This window comes from Mus caroli, unplaced genomic scaffold (assembly GCF_978045245.1).
Source record: "Mus caroli unplaced genomic scaffold, Mus_caroli_1 scaffold_6, whole genome shotgun sequence".
NCBI classification, from domain to species: Eukaryota; Metazoa; Chordata; class Mammalia; order Rodentia; family Muridae; genus Mus; species Mus caroli.
Genome location: NW_028227261.1, coordinates 25,803,033 through 25,818,758, shown reverse-complemented (window position 1 = coordinate 25,818,758; position 15,726 = coordinate 25,803,033). Strand labels below are relative to the sequence as shown.

The following is a 15,726-nucleotide window of genomic DNA, read 5'->3' as shown; positions in this document are numbered from 1 at the left end:
AAGCACATGAATCACACATTTTATTCATAAAGCTATTAGTACTTGCAATAATTGCACACACAGCAACCATAGCATAACCGGCAACTACCATTCTAGTTAAAGCAACAGTCAACAGATGTTTTAGTTTGCCCTGAAGAAACAAAGAAGCTAAATAACTGACATTTATTCAATCCTGACTCAATTACTGATTCTTTCATAAAAATTAGAGATCTTAAGAAGTGATGTATAGGGCTGGTGAGATGGCTCAGTGGGTAAGAGCACCCGACTGCTCTTCCAAAGGTCCAGAGTTCAAATCCCAGCAACCACATGGTGGCTCACAACCATCCGTAACGAGATCTGGCGCCCTCTTCTGGAGTGTCTGAAGACAGCTACAGTGTACTTACATATAATAAATAAATAAATATTTAAAAAAAAAAAAAAAAAAGAAGTGATGTATATATGTATATTCTCCAACTGGAAAAAAAAGGAACAGCATGATATAATTTTTACTTGTATATTCTATCTCATGGGACTAAAGACATCAGATAAAATGAATGACTGAGGCTTAGGTCTGGGGAACAGAAATGTTAGAAACAGAGTATCTGAGAGAGTGTGTGTGTGTGTGTGTGTGTGAGTGTGTGTGTGTGTGTCCACATGAATTTGTGTGCATCATCTGTTTGCAGGTGTTTGTGGAGGCTGTAAGTAGATGTCCAACCCCCTGGAACAGGAGTCATAGACAGTTGTAGGCCATCATATGGGTACTAGGAACCAAACTCAGTTCTCTGTGAGGGCAGCAAATGCTCTAGGTCATCTCTCCAGTCATGTAACTTCTTTTTAAATTAATTATCTATTTGATCTCTCTGTCTCTGTTTGTGTATGTACACATAACACATATGTATGTGAATGTGTGAGTTCCACAGCATGCATGTGAGCCAGAGAACAACCTGAGGTACCAGTCCCTTGCCTTGTAACTTACGTGAAAGAGGGGATCACCACTTCCAACACCAGGCTGTCTGCTCACCAGCCTGATGGAACTCTCCTGTCTCTGTACTCACCTCCTTACAAGCGGGCAGGGATTACAGATGCCAAGGCAGCCAGCTTTGTGTGGGTTTGGGGATGTAAACTCACAGCTGCATGGCAGGTGCTTTTGCACCAGACATCTCCTTGTAATTTCTTTTTCAAACATAATTACAAGATAGCTAGAAATTCAGACTATTTTGGAAAAATCTGGTCATAGAGAGAGACACCACACATAATACATATTATCTTTTGAAAAACAAAATGACCCTAAGTCCTAAGACTTTGACAGATTAAGAGAGGAAAAAATAAGACTCACAATTTTCCTGTCCCTTCATTTCCAGAAAGCCACCGTCAACATTTCCACCCACAGAATGTCCTCAGGGTGGGCCTGTCTGTAGCACAGAAGGCCTGTGAGTGTTCTGCCCTCGGGGATTAAAACGACTCACCTCCACAACACATTCGTAGACCGTGTCATCCAGCAAGGAGACCTTACAGTGCATGTTTCTGTGTCTTCTGACGGGCTTCTGGGAGGCTTCGGGTTCTCTCTCTGCTCTTGATTCTGGGTCCTCTTTCGCCTCTGTTCCAGCGCACTCTTCAATCCCTTCTCCTTCCTTCGTTTCAGAATCTGGGTCCTCTCTGTGTTCTTCCTGAGCTGGCTACACATCCAAGATACCAAGTCATTGAAAAGGTGCTCACACAAGCCACACGCTCCTATCTACAGTAAATAATATAGTACGCCTGCCAACAAAGGTACGAACAGGAAAAAATAAACTAGTAAAGCAAAAATAAGTTGAATTATATTAACTATGTCATATTTTTCTAAAAGGTATTATGATTTCCCTAAAGATGCTCAACATTACTATACTTAAATTTTTTTTTCAGGTAGAATCCTATCAAATCAGTGACAGTGGGACAATCTACTGCTTCAGCATAATACAATGCTCATCAAATTTTTTGCTGTCTCTATTTTATGATCATCAGCTTTAGCAAGGTCACTTTGTGTACTGAAGATAAAATAACTTGTCACAGGCTTTACATTTTACAAACAGCTAAAAGTTCTTGAGGCCTATGTATCTTGGACATATCTGCACTAAGCAAGTGAAGGTACCAGGCGGAAAACTTTCTTGAATACACCTTAATGTCTCTCTGCCTTGGGACATCTAAACAAGGCTGAAGAAAGGGAGAGGAAGACTGGGGCTGGCCTCCTCCCAAACTTTAGGCCTTTCACTGAAGCACACACTGGACTTAAACTTTAATAATCCAGATCATAATCGAAGCTTCAGAAGTAAAATTTTGAACATAACTCGTATTTTGTACGCACTCAGGCTGGAAAGAATAAGATTCCTAGAAAACAGTTTGCGTTGCATTACTAGTGCTTCCACATGTGTTTTGGACAAAGGAACAACTTATGTTTAATCACACTGTGACAAGTTAAAGCCCTGTATGAATGAATACTACAGAAGGAGCCGAGGAGAAGGCACATCAGGTAACAGCACTTGCTGCCAGGCCTGGATACCTGAGCTGGATTCCTGAAGGCCACACGGTGGGAAAAAGAGACCCGACTCCCCAGAGTGGTGCTCTGGAGGCCGCACGTACACGGTGATGCACACGCATGCACACACAGAAATAAATAAATGTAATAAAAAATTAAAACTCTTACACAAGGAATAGAATTAACATTGTTATCTACATCTCGAAGTAATGTGCTGCTTACAGGTTAATAAGGTAGGCATGGCTCAGACCTATCATGTACCCTGGGATGGCTCAAACCCATCACATGGATTAACGAAGATTTTCATTGAAGGGCCACACTGGCTGATAACTCTTCTGTCCCTAATTTCACCAAAATGAACTCTAAACTACCTCACTTCTCTCTTGCTCTCTCAATAAAACTCAAATTTGTTCCACTGTTGTGGCAAGATGACATACGGATTGAATAAAGTCATTTGATAGCTTTCTTGTATTTCCTTGACTTATAAAGTGTATTTTTTAAAGTCAGGTTTCAACTGATAACATTAATTTCTTTAGAGAAGAAACCCTTCATGCTATTTATCTTTATCAATGCCTAAGTCAACTGGCTCATAAGAAACAGAACCAAATATTCTTCTATGAAAAACACAGCATATAATGTATCTTCATTATCTTCTCCCCTAGTCACATGCCTTACCTGTGTCTCTATACTGCTTAATGAATGAAGATCCAAAGAGGGGTCTGTTTTGAGCTCAGGTTCAGGAGCTGCAATGGGGGCCTTTAAAATGATGTCTTCATCAAGGCTGGTTCCAAGTTCTATCTCCTTCTGACCCCCTTCACCTTTCTCTTTCTCTGATTCTACTTCTCTGCCTTCTTCTTCAGAGACCTGCGACTTGGGCCTTTTGAGGAATGAGGAGAGCAGTCGTGATAGGCCTCTGCTTTCTGATGTCCGTTCCTTGTTCTTGGTCAAGTCTTCATGTGTTGGAGTGTCCCCATTGGATGCTTTCAGCTTCTGCTCACCCTGATTGCTGCCCTCAGCTGCGGTCGCTTGGGAGGCCTCCTCCAGCTGAGTTTCTTGTTGGCCTGAGTTTGTGGTTCCCTCTCCTTCTTCCTTCTGTTGCTGGTGCTGAGAATTCTCAGCTTCAGCCGCTAAACTCTTCTCTGTTGTCATGATGTTCCTATTAAAAGGAAGAAGAAAAGGGAACTATTATAAGCAAAACAATGCTGCAGGCAAACCCCGAAACCTCAAAAAGCTAATATATTTGGATTTAATCACCAACAGAATTCCAATCCATTAAACAGAAGATCTTACATTAAAGCACAAAAAATTTACCTACCCACCCTGAATAAATTATTAGTGCCTTAAATCATGAAAGATACACATATTGAAAGACTAACTTAAAACAATATCTAGAGCTGGAGAGATGGCTCAGCTGTTCTTTCAGAGGTCCTGAGTTCAATTCCCAGCAACCACATGGTGGCTCACAACCATCTGCAATGGGGTATGATGCCCTCTTCAGGTGTGTCTGAAGATAGCTACAGTGTACTCATATAAATAAAATAAATCTTAAAAAAAAATCTACCAATGCCATGTAATGAAATACACCATAATTAAATTAAAGGTTCAGAACTGTACAGAGCAAATACACCTTCAGCTTCCTACACAGGGCATCTGGGTACTGTCCTTTTAAGATGTCAGTCAAAGCTGCAAGATTTACAAGAATTCCTAGAGATGATTACATTTTAAAGTTCTGCAAATCTCTTCTGCTTTCCTTCGTTGTATTTCTTAGGGTGAAGACTTCTCCATTAGGTAGAACAAACACAGAATTCTGATCTGTTGCTATCAGAGTTGACAACAGCAAGGACAAGTACACAGTCAAACTAACCACACAAAAGATGTCCTCAGGTTTCATGACGTAATACCAAATTATATCCTCATTCAGAGGCATCCCATTTTAAGCTCTTCAAAAGAATTTGTCTTCTGAGAAATAAGCTTTTGTTGAATGCTCAGTATTTTTGAAAGTAGAAAGTGAAACCATTGTACTAGGAGGGGAAACCAGAGAAATGCTATAGGGAACATTTTAGAAAGCCAATGTTGATTGACGTCATATTTTACGTGAGCAGAGAGGGCAGGCTACAAACCTCACACACATGAAGCTTGATGTCAAAGTTCCAGCATTATCCCTCAAACCCCAGGATGAGAATCAAAGGCATCGTCACTGCTGTTCCAGTTCAGATGACATGTCCCTTAGAGAGGTCTCCCCAGCACCCCAATTAAAGCAGTGGCTCTGCTCCCACAGATGCCCTCTCAGCCCTACAACACTTCAGACCTTCTTTGCAAACCCCTCCTCCACCTAAAATACAAGGTTTTATGAGAATAAGATCTTGAGTCTTTTTTAAGAGATTCAATTTATTTTTAATTTCTCTGTGTGTCTGTGTGTCTGTGTGTCTGTGTGTCTGTGAGTGTATGTGTGTTCAGGTGCCTGAGGAGGTCAGGGAGGGTGTCTGATCTCCTGGGGCTAGAGTTACAGGCAGTTGTAAGCCCCGTCTCCCCCAGTGTGGGTGCTGGGAATCAAACTTTCTTGCTCTGTACAAAAAAGAAGTACTCTTAACTGCTGAGCCAACTATCCAGCCTGCGAGTCTTTTTTACCACCACACACCCAATGCCTAGAACAGACCCTGCATATAACTAATATTAAGTGTTTGTGTGTATGGTATATATATATATATATATATATATATATATATATATATATATATATGTGTGTGTGTGTGTGTGTGTGTGTGTGTATATGTGCATGGGGGACAGAGGTCAATGTTGGGTGTCTTTCTCAATTACTTTCTCCTTTATGGTTTTAAAACAGGGTTTCTCACTGCACCTGGAGTTCACTGATTTGGCTAAACTGGCTGTTCAATGAGTTCCAGGGATCTCTCTCTGCTTCCTCAGTGCTATGGATTACAAGCCTGTGACACTGAGCTCAGCATTTCACACGGGTGCTGACAATCTAAACTCAGATCCTCATGCTTACAGGGTAGCAGGCACCTTTCTGACAGACACATCTCCCCAGCCCCTTAATAAAAGTTTGGAGTTTTGTTGTTGTTTTGTTTGTTTATTTGTTTTGTATTTTGTTTTATTCTTTTGTTTTTTATTAGAGATAGGGTCTCATTATGTAGCCTTGGCTGTCCTGGAACTCTCTCTGTAGACCAGGCTGGCCTCAAACTCACAGAGATCCACCTGACTCTGCCTCCCCAGTGCTGGGACTTAATGTGTGCACCACTATGCCCAGTTTGTTTGTTTGTTTGTTTTGTTTTATTAGGATTACATGTGAAAGTCAGAAGTCAACTTGTGGAGATCAGTCCTCTCCTTTCACTTTATGGGTTCTGAGGATTAAACTCAGGTCTGGCCCGGCAACAGGGGACTTTATCCACTGCGCCATCTCAATCATCAAATATATTTTTTTAATGATTTAATTTCACCTGAGTTCATCTGATATCTATGAACATCAAAAGCACCCTCTAAATTTATTCAAGTGAATTCATTCATCCATCAAATACCAAGCATTTAGCACAGGTCTAAGGCTTAGTGCCAATGATGTCACAGTAACCAAAAAAAAACAAACAAACAAGGTCTCGATCCCAGAGAAGTTTACTCTGGATTCAACTCTGATACAATGAAACAGAAGTGCAGCAGAAGTCTTACTTAAGCAGGAGGCACGCCCAGAACAACTGTATATACCCGGAACAGAGCAATGAAAGTAGGAAGGCCCTAACACTTGTACAGGACACTGTTTCCCTATCAGGCCCCATGTCAGTTACATTACCTCAACCAAACCTTTCAATAACCCCACAGTTGGGGCAGGAGGTATCATCTGATCTTGCGATTGACGGCACTTCAATTCCAGAACTACTCTCTCACAGGGTTCTAGGCTGGATCAGGCCTGGTCTGTATTTGGCTAGGACGTGATAACCTGCCCAAGCTAATACTGCTAGTAGGTTGCAAGCCACTATAAATGGTATCAAAATAAATGAAGGCATGGTAATAAAAAGACCTCTAATCTAGTTTTAAATATTAAGAGTATTTTTTAAAATGATGATATTTAAAGTACATCTTCTAACCTCATCTACTAAGTCATTGAAACAACTCTGCTAATATAATACAACTGTGGTCTCTGTAAACGCTACACCAACCAAAACTCAGATTTAATTTTTTTGCTCCTGAAGCATACTTGTACTCAAGAGAAATAAAATGGCCGTCACCTTCGTATCAGGAGTAGAAAACATGTGTCTGAAATTACCTTTCATTGAACCCCAACGCAATTAAAGAACACAAGAAGAAAACCCGGATGTGAAACCTCTCTTGCTATGCAGAAATGACAGGAGCACCACGAGACTCCCTTCCTAAAACTAAGCAAGGGAGGCTGAGGGCAGCACATGACGTCCATGGATAGCACACACAGCTTCACATCTGCCCAACCAAAAGGGACAGAACTCATCTCTGCACTAACATTTCCCAACACGAAAGATTTTACACCACCTTCTCTCATAAAGATTTTAAAGTCTGTCGTGAAAGTTTTCGCAAGAAAATAACTTGGTGTCTGATAATCCTGAGCATGCAGCTTTAGGAGACAGACAGTGTTTATCCTTGTGTTTTAAAGACAGAAGCATCTTCTAAGCAGCAGAGCTGCTTCCAGAAAGTGGAACATGAACACTGAGAAAATCTTTACTCAACAAATGCTTGCTAAATTAATGCAAGAAGCACACAAAGGCCCATGTTATTAAGTGTGCAAGCGGAACCATTAACATCCTTTAGGACTCAAAATCAGACCTTAGAATTTGGTTAACCACCAAAGTGTGCCAATGCCACATTTCCCATGCAGACATGACACTTGCCCAGATTCAGCACTCTGGATATCTCCTTCCATAAAATCTCTGCCACAATTAGAACACAATGATTGAGATACACATAGAATTATACAACAACAACAAAAGAATCAAAATACTTTGCTACAAATTTGAACATTTTTTTTTAAAGTAGGGCATGAGGGCATACACCTTTTAATCCTAGCACTCAGGAGACTCGAGACTGACCAGACTAGTCTACAGAGAAAGTTTTCATTCAGGACAGCCAAAGCTTCACAGAGAAACCCTGTTTTGAAAAACAAACAAAAAAATGCAAATAATAATAATAATAAATTAAAAAATAAAAATAAAAAATAAATAAATAATTGGTTTTAGCTTTTTGAGACAGTCTCATATATGCTAACCAACTTCAAACTGCCTATGTAGCCAAGGCTGACCTTGATTTGAACTCCTGGTCCTCCTACCTCTACTTCTTGAATACTGGGACTACCAGTGTGTGCCACCAGTGCAGCTCAATAAATAATAATTATTTTTAAGTAGCTCAAACGTGTCCTGGCAAGTCAGTGGTGCACGCAATCAAGTTCCTCAAGTTACAGATGACAGCATGGATACGCAGAGGAAGAGACAAAGCGGCATCGGAACCAGGACACCCACTACAGCCAGGTGCTCACTGCTCAATGATGCTATTCTCAACCTAGTACAAAGCCCAAAGGAAAGTATCTATTTACTTAATGTCACAAAGAGGTCTTTTGATTGTTGTAAAGGAGGAAAAAAAAAAAAAAAAAAAAAAAAAAAAAAAAAAAACCTCAGCACAACACTGAAGACAAAGAGATGCACTCCCATTCAGAGTCAATCTTAATCCTCCAAGCCCTGAGAACTGGACAGCATTTGAAATCAGAGATACATCTGTCCTAACAGTGTGCATCTGCTATCTGGAGGCAAATCAGATCATTAAAGGACCCATAGTAAGCGGATTGAGAAGGGCAAATGAGGTCTTTCTTTTTATTTTTCTTTAAATCTTTCTTAAATTAACAGAGTTGGTGTTCCATTAAAGCTTTTTAGGTAGAAAGCTTAATGAGAACAGTACAATTTGGCAGCATTATAAAAACTTCCCTTGCTATCCACATTTAAGAATAAAGTCTAATGACATAATTATCCATTTTACTCTTCAAACTGGCTCCCAGCGTGTCTATATTCATGTTTTCTGAGTGCTAATCAGGTGTAAGGTTTCTGCTTGGGTCTCTAATACACAAATCTTACGTAGAGAAGAAATGCATCGCTAAAACTAAAAAGCAAAACCTACTACTTCATCTGAGAAAATGTTCTAAGAGAAATCAGGACTACAAAGTAAGAGAAGAGAACACTAAAAGGGCATTCAGCTAGAGCAACCAGGAAACGCTCCTGGAAAAGGAAGCTTTTAAGTTAAGGATGAATACAGATGTCAAGAGAAAGAAACTTGAGGCTCATGGGCAAGTGGAATTCCAGGTAAGGGAACTAGCATTAGTACAAACACTTAGGAACCAGCAAGCATCCCAGACTGATGAGAATCAGATCATGAGGAGAAGTAGGAGGTGGTGCAGTTAGAATAGAGCATTCCTTTAAGATTAGATTTCAATCGAAATAATAGCATCAAGCATCTATTAAATATCTACTTGATGGCACACATTATTTTTAATGTTTACTATATTATCTTATAACCATTCTGTACACATGCACATTTCTAATCCACATAAACAGCCTCTTCAGAGGTTAAAAAAACTCCTCAATACGGAGTCAACATGTACTTTAATAAAAATTTTAATAAACAATGAGGTGATGATTCTATTGTAACTCTCAGGGTAGTAATATCTGTAATAACACACCTGGATGTTAAAGAGCCCTGATTGTTAGGACAGTTAACCAACACCATTTCTAGCGCCTGCAGTTTGAAGCTCCACACATGTACAAATTTCTCTTCCTATGAGGTCTACTTGAAGATGGAACAGGGAGACAAGGAGATGACAGTTTAGAAAGACTTGATTGCTAACTCGTTTGTTCTGAAAGCAGGAGAGTCACTGAAGGTTTCTAAGTAGGAAGTGAATAAAAAGTGGAGACAGAGAGAAACTCCACAAACGGCCAGGTAAGTTCAGGTTATCAGTGCACAGCTACAATGGGAATCCCTAGGGAAGCTGAAACTTATACTGGGTAGACAATGTGTGAAGCTGAAATCAGCCTTAAGAGTAACTGTTACCCTAGTCTCCCTGGCTTATTCAAATTTTTCTGCTACTCCTTAGCACAAGCACTTGCAGGTCTAACCCTAAATGCATTCTATAACATTGGTCCACTCTGATAAGTGACTTCGTAAGACACGGCCCACTGAGCACAGTGGTACAGGTCTATAATCCCTGCACTAGGGAAATTGAGGCAGAAAGACCATGAGTTCAAGTTCAGCTTGGGCTACATAGTAAAAGAGCCTGTCTCAAGCCGAACACAAAACAAGTGGAACCAACTAGAAGAGAGGTATCTCAGAGCCATCTAAAAACACAATGGGAATCACTCAATTCTGCTCTTCCTCGTTCAGTAAGTCACTTAATCACATCATAAACATAAGCGCCATTCATAGTAAGCCAGCCCCAATTAAATGGTGTCCATTGTAAGAATTGTCTCGGTCATGGTGTCTCTTCACAGCAATGAAAACCGTAAGACAGGGAAATTAAGAAAAAAACAAAAAACAAAAGATGAAAGCTTTTTTTCTTTACTCAGAAAATGCAATCCTGGGATATTCTTTCAGACAGAAAAAAAAAAAAGAAAAGAAAAGAAAAAGAAAACCAAAACAAACCAAAACAAACAAACAAAAAAACCCAACAACAACAACAAAAGGTCAAACGTTAAAGTTTTAAGGATATGCTAGAAAACAGCTTGTTTCCCAGTAAAATCAATTCTCCCCAAACCACAGGAAAGTGCTTTTCCTTTATATTCAATTTAAGTACACAAAAGATCACTTATAGAAAAATAAGAGACCCAATGTGGTTTTCGAAATAAAAAAAGTAAAAGGTAATCCTTCCTCCCCTTGAAATGATTTTGAATCTTTGACTTATTTGCCACGCTGCTTGAATCGGGGTGATACTCGGCACGAGCAGGCTGCTTCCAACAACTCGATTTTAGTTTAAGTCATTTCTATGATGACTAATACCGTTGGATCAACTCATTCAAAGATATTGTTTAAATAAACAGATACTTACTCATCTCCTTCTAAAAGCCAAAAAAAAAAAAAAAAAAAAAAAAAAAAAAAAGAGTCCAATACATCTCTGCAGGATTCTAGCTTGGACTTAGAAAATGTCTACATACGTTCTAGATATATTAATACTCTGGATTTCCAAGCAAAATATCCCGGAGACAGAAGTGAGATGAAACCCAAACACCAAAAGCCATTTCCCATAGAAAGGCTTCTCATCTACTAAGTCTCAAAATGTGTCATTTTAGCCATTCTTGATGGAAATCTTTTAAAGATGAGCTATGTGCTTCATTTTAGATTTTTTTTTAATCTACAGAACATAATTAACCTTATTTAGTCATCACTATGTGCTTCAGTTACTATGCAGAACTGATGTCCTAGTGGGAAGACAAAGTCCTTGGGATGGATGGCTCTCTTCCAGTCTTTTTTTTTTTTTAAAGATTTATTTATTTCATATATATGAGTACACTGTAGCTGTATAGATGGTTGTAAGCCATTGGGAACTGAATTTTTAGGACCTCTGCTCTGGTCACTCTGGCACAAAGATTATTTATTTATTATTATATATAAGTACACTGTAGCAATCTTCAGACACACTGGAAGAAGGCATCAGATCTTATTACGGGTGGTTGTGAGCCACCATGTGGTTGCTGGGATTTGAACTCAGGACCTCTGGAAGAGCAGTCAGTGCTCTTACCCACTGAGCCATCTCACCAGCCTTCTCTTCCAATCTTGAAGTCTGATTTTGATAGTTCTGTGCACTTAGCAGTCAGCTCATACACAGCGGCTCTTGAGGAGGCCTGTCAACAAGCAGCTTACAACACCTATTCAAATGAACTAATCTACCGTTAGCAAAGTCAAATAGCCAACCATGTTAAAACTGTGTCCAAATTAAGAATAAATCCTAAGAACAGAATGACTAAGTCACATTACTGGAAAGCCTCCAGTAATTTTTATGAAATTGATTTTAGTTCTTCAAATGCCTTTTAAGTCCACTCTGAAGTTTCCATTATATGGTGGCTGGCTGAGACTATCAGATAAGTGACCATCAAGAAAACCACTAATGACGGGTCTCTTTCTTTCCAGAGTATTCTTGTTTGCTTCTCTGTTGTTGTGATAATCACCATGACCAAAAGCAACTTGGGGGCGAAAAGGACTTAACACATCTTACAGATCCATGATGAAGGGAAACCAAAGCAAGAGCTTGAAGCAGAACTAAAGCCAACCTTGAAGACTGGCTTGCTCCCATGGCTTGCTCAGCCAGCTTTCTCAAAGAGGCAGGGCCAGAGGTAATGAATGTTGCACCTGCTCACTTCAATCATTGATCAGGAAAACATCCCATAGATATGCATGCAGACCAGTTTGAAGGAGGCAGTGTCTCAGGCGAGGCTCCTCTTCCCAGGTGACTAGTTTGTGTCAAGTTGACAAAACAAATATGTATGTGTGTGTGTGTGTCTTTATAGGCTGTTTTTTTTTTTTATTACAATGAAGAAATAGAGAGATGGTTCAGCAGTTAAAAGCACTTCAGACCCAGGTTCAGTTCGCAGCACCCACATGGTGGCTCACAGCCCTCTGTAACTAAGTTCCAGGAGAGCCAATGACTTCTGGAATATATATTAGTTTTTTAAGACAGGGTTTCTCTGTGTAGCTCTGGCTATCCTGGAACTTACTATGTAGAGCAGGCTGGCCTTGAATTCAAGAGATCTACCTGCCTCTGCCTATGGGAGTGCTGGGATTAAAGATGTGTACCACCACCATATGGCAAAAATAAATATTTTTAAAAAGAAAAAACACCCCGGCATATATGATGAGTTCCAAGGTAGCCAGATCTCTGTGGAGAGACGCTGTCTCAAAAACAAACAAAACACCACAAAGGAAAAAAAAAAAAAAAAAAAAAAAAAAAAACACCTGCTAAAAATGGCAGAGTGGAGAAGGAAACCAGGACACAGGATGGAGCCAGGGAGGGACAGGGAAAAAATTAAGGAAAGTCAAGTGCACTGTGAGAGACAGAGAAGAAACCAGCTGTCCTCTTTCAAACCCAGCAGTAAAGAACAATTGCAACCAGAGACAGAGCAAACTAGTACAATTACCCTTAAGTTGAAATGTAGTTTTGCTCTTAGAAAACTGTATTTCAGAGTTCAGACGTTGGAAAAGTTTACCTCAGATTCACTGCTATACTTTGGGCTCCTACTAAATGTGTAGTCAGTAGAGTTGAGTCATCATCCCAAACCATCTTGAGACAGAAAGATAGGACCAAAACCAGCAAGGTAGAATTTAAAGAAAACCAAAGTTTATATAACCGAAGTTTTAGAAAATAACTGCAAAAGAGTATGTGGGGCGGGGAGAGGGAGGGAAAATGAACTCTGAAGCTCTTTAGAGGCGTACATAATTCATTACTCCAAATAAAAATGTGTACTCATAGAAGAAGGCTTTTTAAATTTTAATTACAACACAATAATTTGTTAACTTATTGTGTAGCATCAAAAGGCCATTAATATGCCATCCCACACAGAAGCACAATACTTGACATACTTAAGTTCATGCCAAGTATTTTCATGTAGCTTATCCTTTGGCAACAAAGATGGCTGACAGAATACAGTGAAGAGTACCTCCCACAACAGCAGCGACACTCAACTCCCCAAGGATGTGCTTCTGGGTCATCTGCCTGGACCCGAGTCCAGAGGGAGGCAGGCAGGGTAGCCATTCCCGCCTAACCTCTAGGTCGCTCTGAAAACACGAGGTTGTATTTCAGATCTGCTAAGATCACCCAGGAACCCTGGTACCTCATTCCACAGCTAACCGGCTTGCCTTCTTTCTATTGTACAGTTCCCTGACCAACACATTACTCTCTTAACTAGTATTACATTAATCTAAATCCTGGCAGAAAATGAGTTTTAAATTTTTCTTTACAAATAATTATAAAATGTCATTTTAAGTTACTCAAAGTTTTTTGGTTTTGGGGGTTTTTTTTTTTTGCAAAAATCTTTTAAATAGTAAAGTAATACTCTTATGAGTGGCCAATGAGAACAGCAATATCAATATAAGTTTTTATTACTCATAAATAAAAACCTGAATTTTTTCTTTCCTTTGAGGAAAAGAGAAATTAAAGTTTTATGATAATTACAAGAAATATTTCAAAATGTATTCACTAATTCAAACATACTCATGCATTGACTCAAAGAACATTAATTGAACATATCTGAATATCCAAGGCATCCTGCTAAGAGCCAAGCTTGCTACAAGATCCCAGCTTCTACGTCCAAGACTTTAGTCTATTTAAAAAGTGAGGGCAAAACAAGTAATTATGTAATAATGTGTTCAGAAAGTAAGAGACTATTTGAGCCAATTGGTGTTTAAAAAAAAAAAAAAGTTTTGTGCTGTGCACAGTGGTGCATGCCTTTAGCCCAAGCATTTGGGAGGCAGAAGTGGCAGATCTCACAGGCAGATCTCGTTAAGCTTAAGGCCAACCTGGTCTACATAGGAGATTCTGTTTCCTAAAATAAATAATAAATAGATAGATAAATAGAAAAGAATTTGGGAAGTCCTGGCTTGGTGGTTGAAATTATGTCGGTTCTTTTTTAAAGATTTATTTATTTTATATATGTGAGTACCCTGTCATTGTCTTCAGACACACCATAAGAGGGGAACAGATGGTTGTGAGCCACCATGTGGTTGCTGGGAATTGAACTCAGGACCTCTGGAAGAACAGTCATTGCTCTTAATCTCTGAGCCATCTCTCCAGTCCCCTATGTTCTTCTTGCAGAGGACCCAGGCTCAGTTGAAATGGCTCCCAGCTGCCTCTGAGTCCTCCAGCTCCAGATTTGACAACCTTCTGCTGCCTCTGTGGGCACCCCACAAACACAACTAAAAATAAAACAAAACCTTTAAAGAATGCTGAGAGACAATCTGAGTTAAACAATGAGGTGGGCTGGGTGAAGAACACAGGGCAGAGCATGACTTGGTGATGTTAGCACCTAGAAAGAGGCCTGAGCACATGAGCGGGAAACAAACCTATAACAGAAAACACAGGACAGCAGAAAATGGGGAGCAAGACAAATTCAAGGCTAAGTGGGCACAGATTAGGAAAGGCTGTCTTTTGGGATGGTCAAAAATTTGTATTTCACGTTCTGGGCCATGAAAATATTGAAAGATGAAAATACCACTGCAAATTCTGAGCTGAGAATTTTTTCCTCCTTGAGCAGATATAGGAAATGGAAGGAGATTGAAACAAAGAGACTGAACATTCTCAGCAGAATCCATAAATGATAACTAGAGCTTGAATCAAGGTTGGTGAGCCAGAAGAAAAGACAGATTTTTTTAAAACCTCCTGTGGTGGTGCACACCTTAAATCCCGGTGCCTGGTAGGCAGAGCAGGTGGATCTCTGTGAGTTCCAGGCCAGCCTAGTGTACAGAGTTCCAGGACAGTAAAAGCTAGACAAAGAAACCCTGCCTCGGAAAAACAAACAAACAGACTCTTGTGATGTTAATTTTGATTGTCCCCTTGATTGGATGGAGAGGCACCTATGAGGCTGGTAAAGCACAGCTCTGAGGGAGTTTACAAGGATGAATCCAAAGAGGAATAATCAGAGGCAGGGGAGATCTGTCCTGCAGGGCATCCAACTATAGGCTGGGGTCCACACGGTGTAAAAGAGAGGGAAAAGCCCGCTACCATAGAAACTATTCTCTCCCTCCTCTCCTCGGCCACCCTGGTTCCTACCTGCTGTGACACAAGCGGGTCTGCTTTGCCGTGCCCTCTCTGCCACACTGGCCTGAAAGCTTTGAATATATAATGAATAAATGAAGCTCTGAATAAATAAAACTGAAATAAACCCTTTCTGTCTTAAGTTGACAAACCTAAGTTTGAGTCAGCTTCTTCTAAACTGGGAACTCGGATATGTTAAACTTCCCTAAACTTTTATTTATTTATTTATTTATTTATTTATTTATTTATTTAAGTTTCAATAACAGTATTGTACTTTTAGAGGACTCTTGTGATTAAATGAGCTATCTATCATTCTGACAGGAAAATTAAGGGTTTTTTTTTTACAGACTATATTAACAAATGACAAATGTATGTTTTAGCTAGTAAATTCATTCTGCGCCATTAATGTATATTTGTCTCTCTATTTTCTATACTTAACAAGTCTTACAGTATTGGCAAAAAATATACTTTCTCTTTAAAA

At 39.6% G+C, this 15,726-nt stretch overlaps 1 protein-coding gene across 20 annotated transcripts in view; it reads right to left on the bottom strand.

The window, feature by feature from the left end:
* Epb41 (erythrocyte membrane protein band 4.1) overlaps positions 1 to 15,726 on the bottom strand; it is a 147,909-nt gene that overhangs the window by 76,550 nt on the left and 55,633 nt on the right. For 19 of the 20 annotated variants that reach the window (XM_085838905.1, XM_029476053.2, XM_029476061.2 and 16 more), the window contains exons 2-3: positions 3,167 to 3,647; positions 1,446 to 1,655 (exon numbers count right to left, since the gene is read on the bottom strand). In XM_085838905.1, coding sequence (XP_085695031.1) covers positions 1,446 to 1,655; positions 3,167 to 3,640 — 684 coding nt within the window. In that variant the 5' untranslated portion in view covers positions 3,641 to 3,647. The remainder of the gene's footprint in view (positions 1 to 1,445; positions 1,656 to 3,166; positions 3,648 to 15,726) is intronic. The other variant, XM_029476056.2, reaches the window with a different exon arrangement.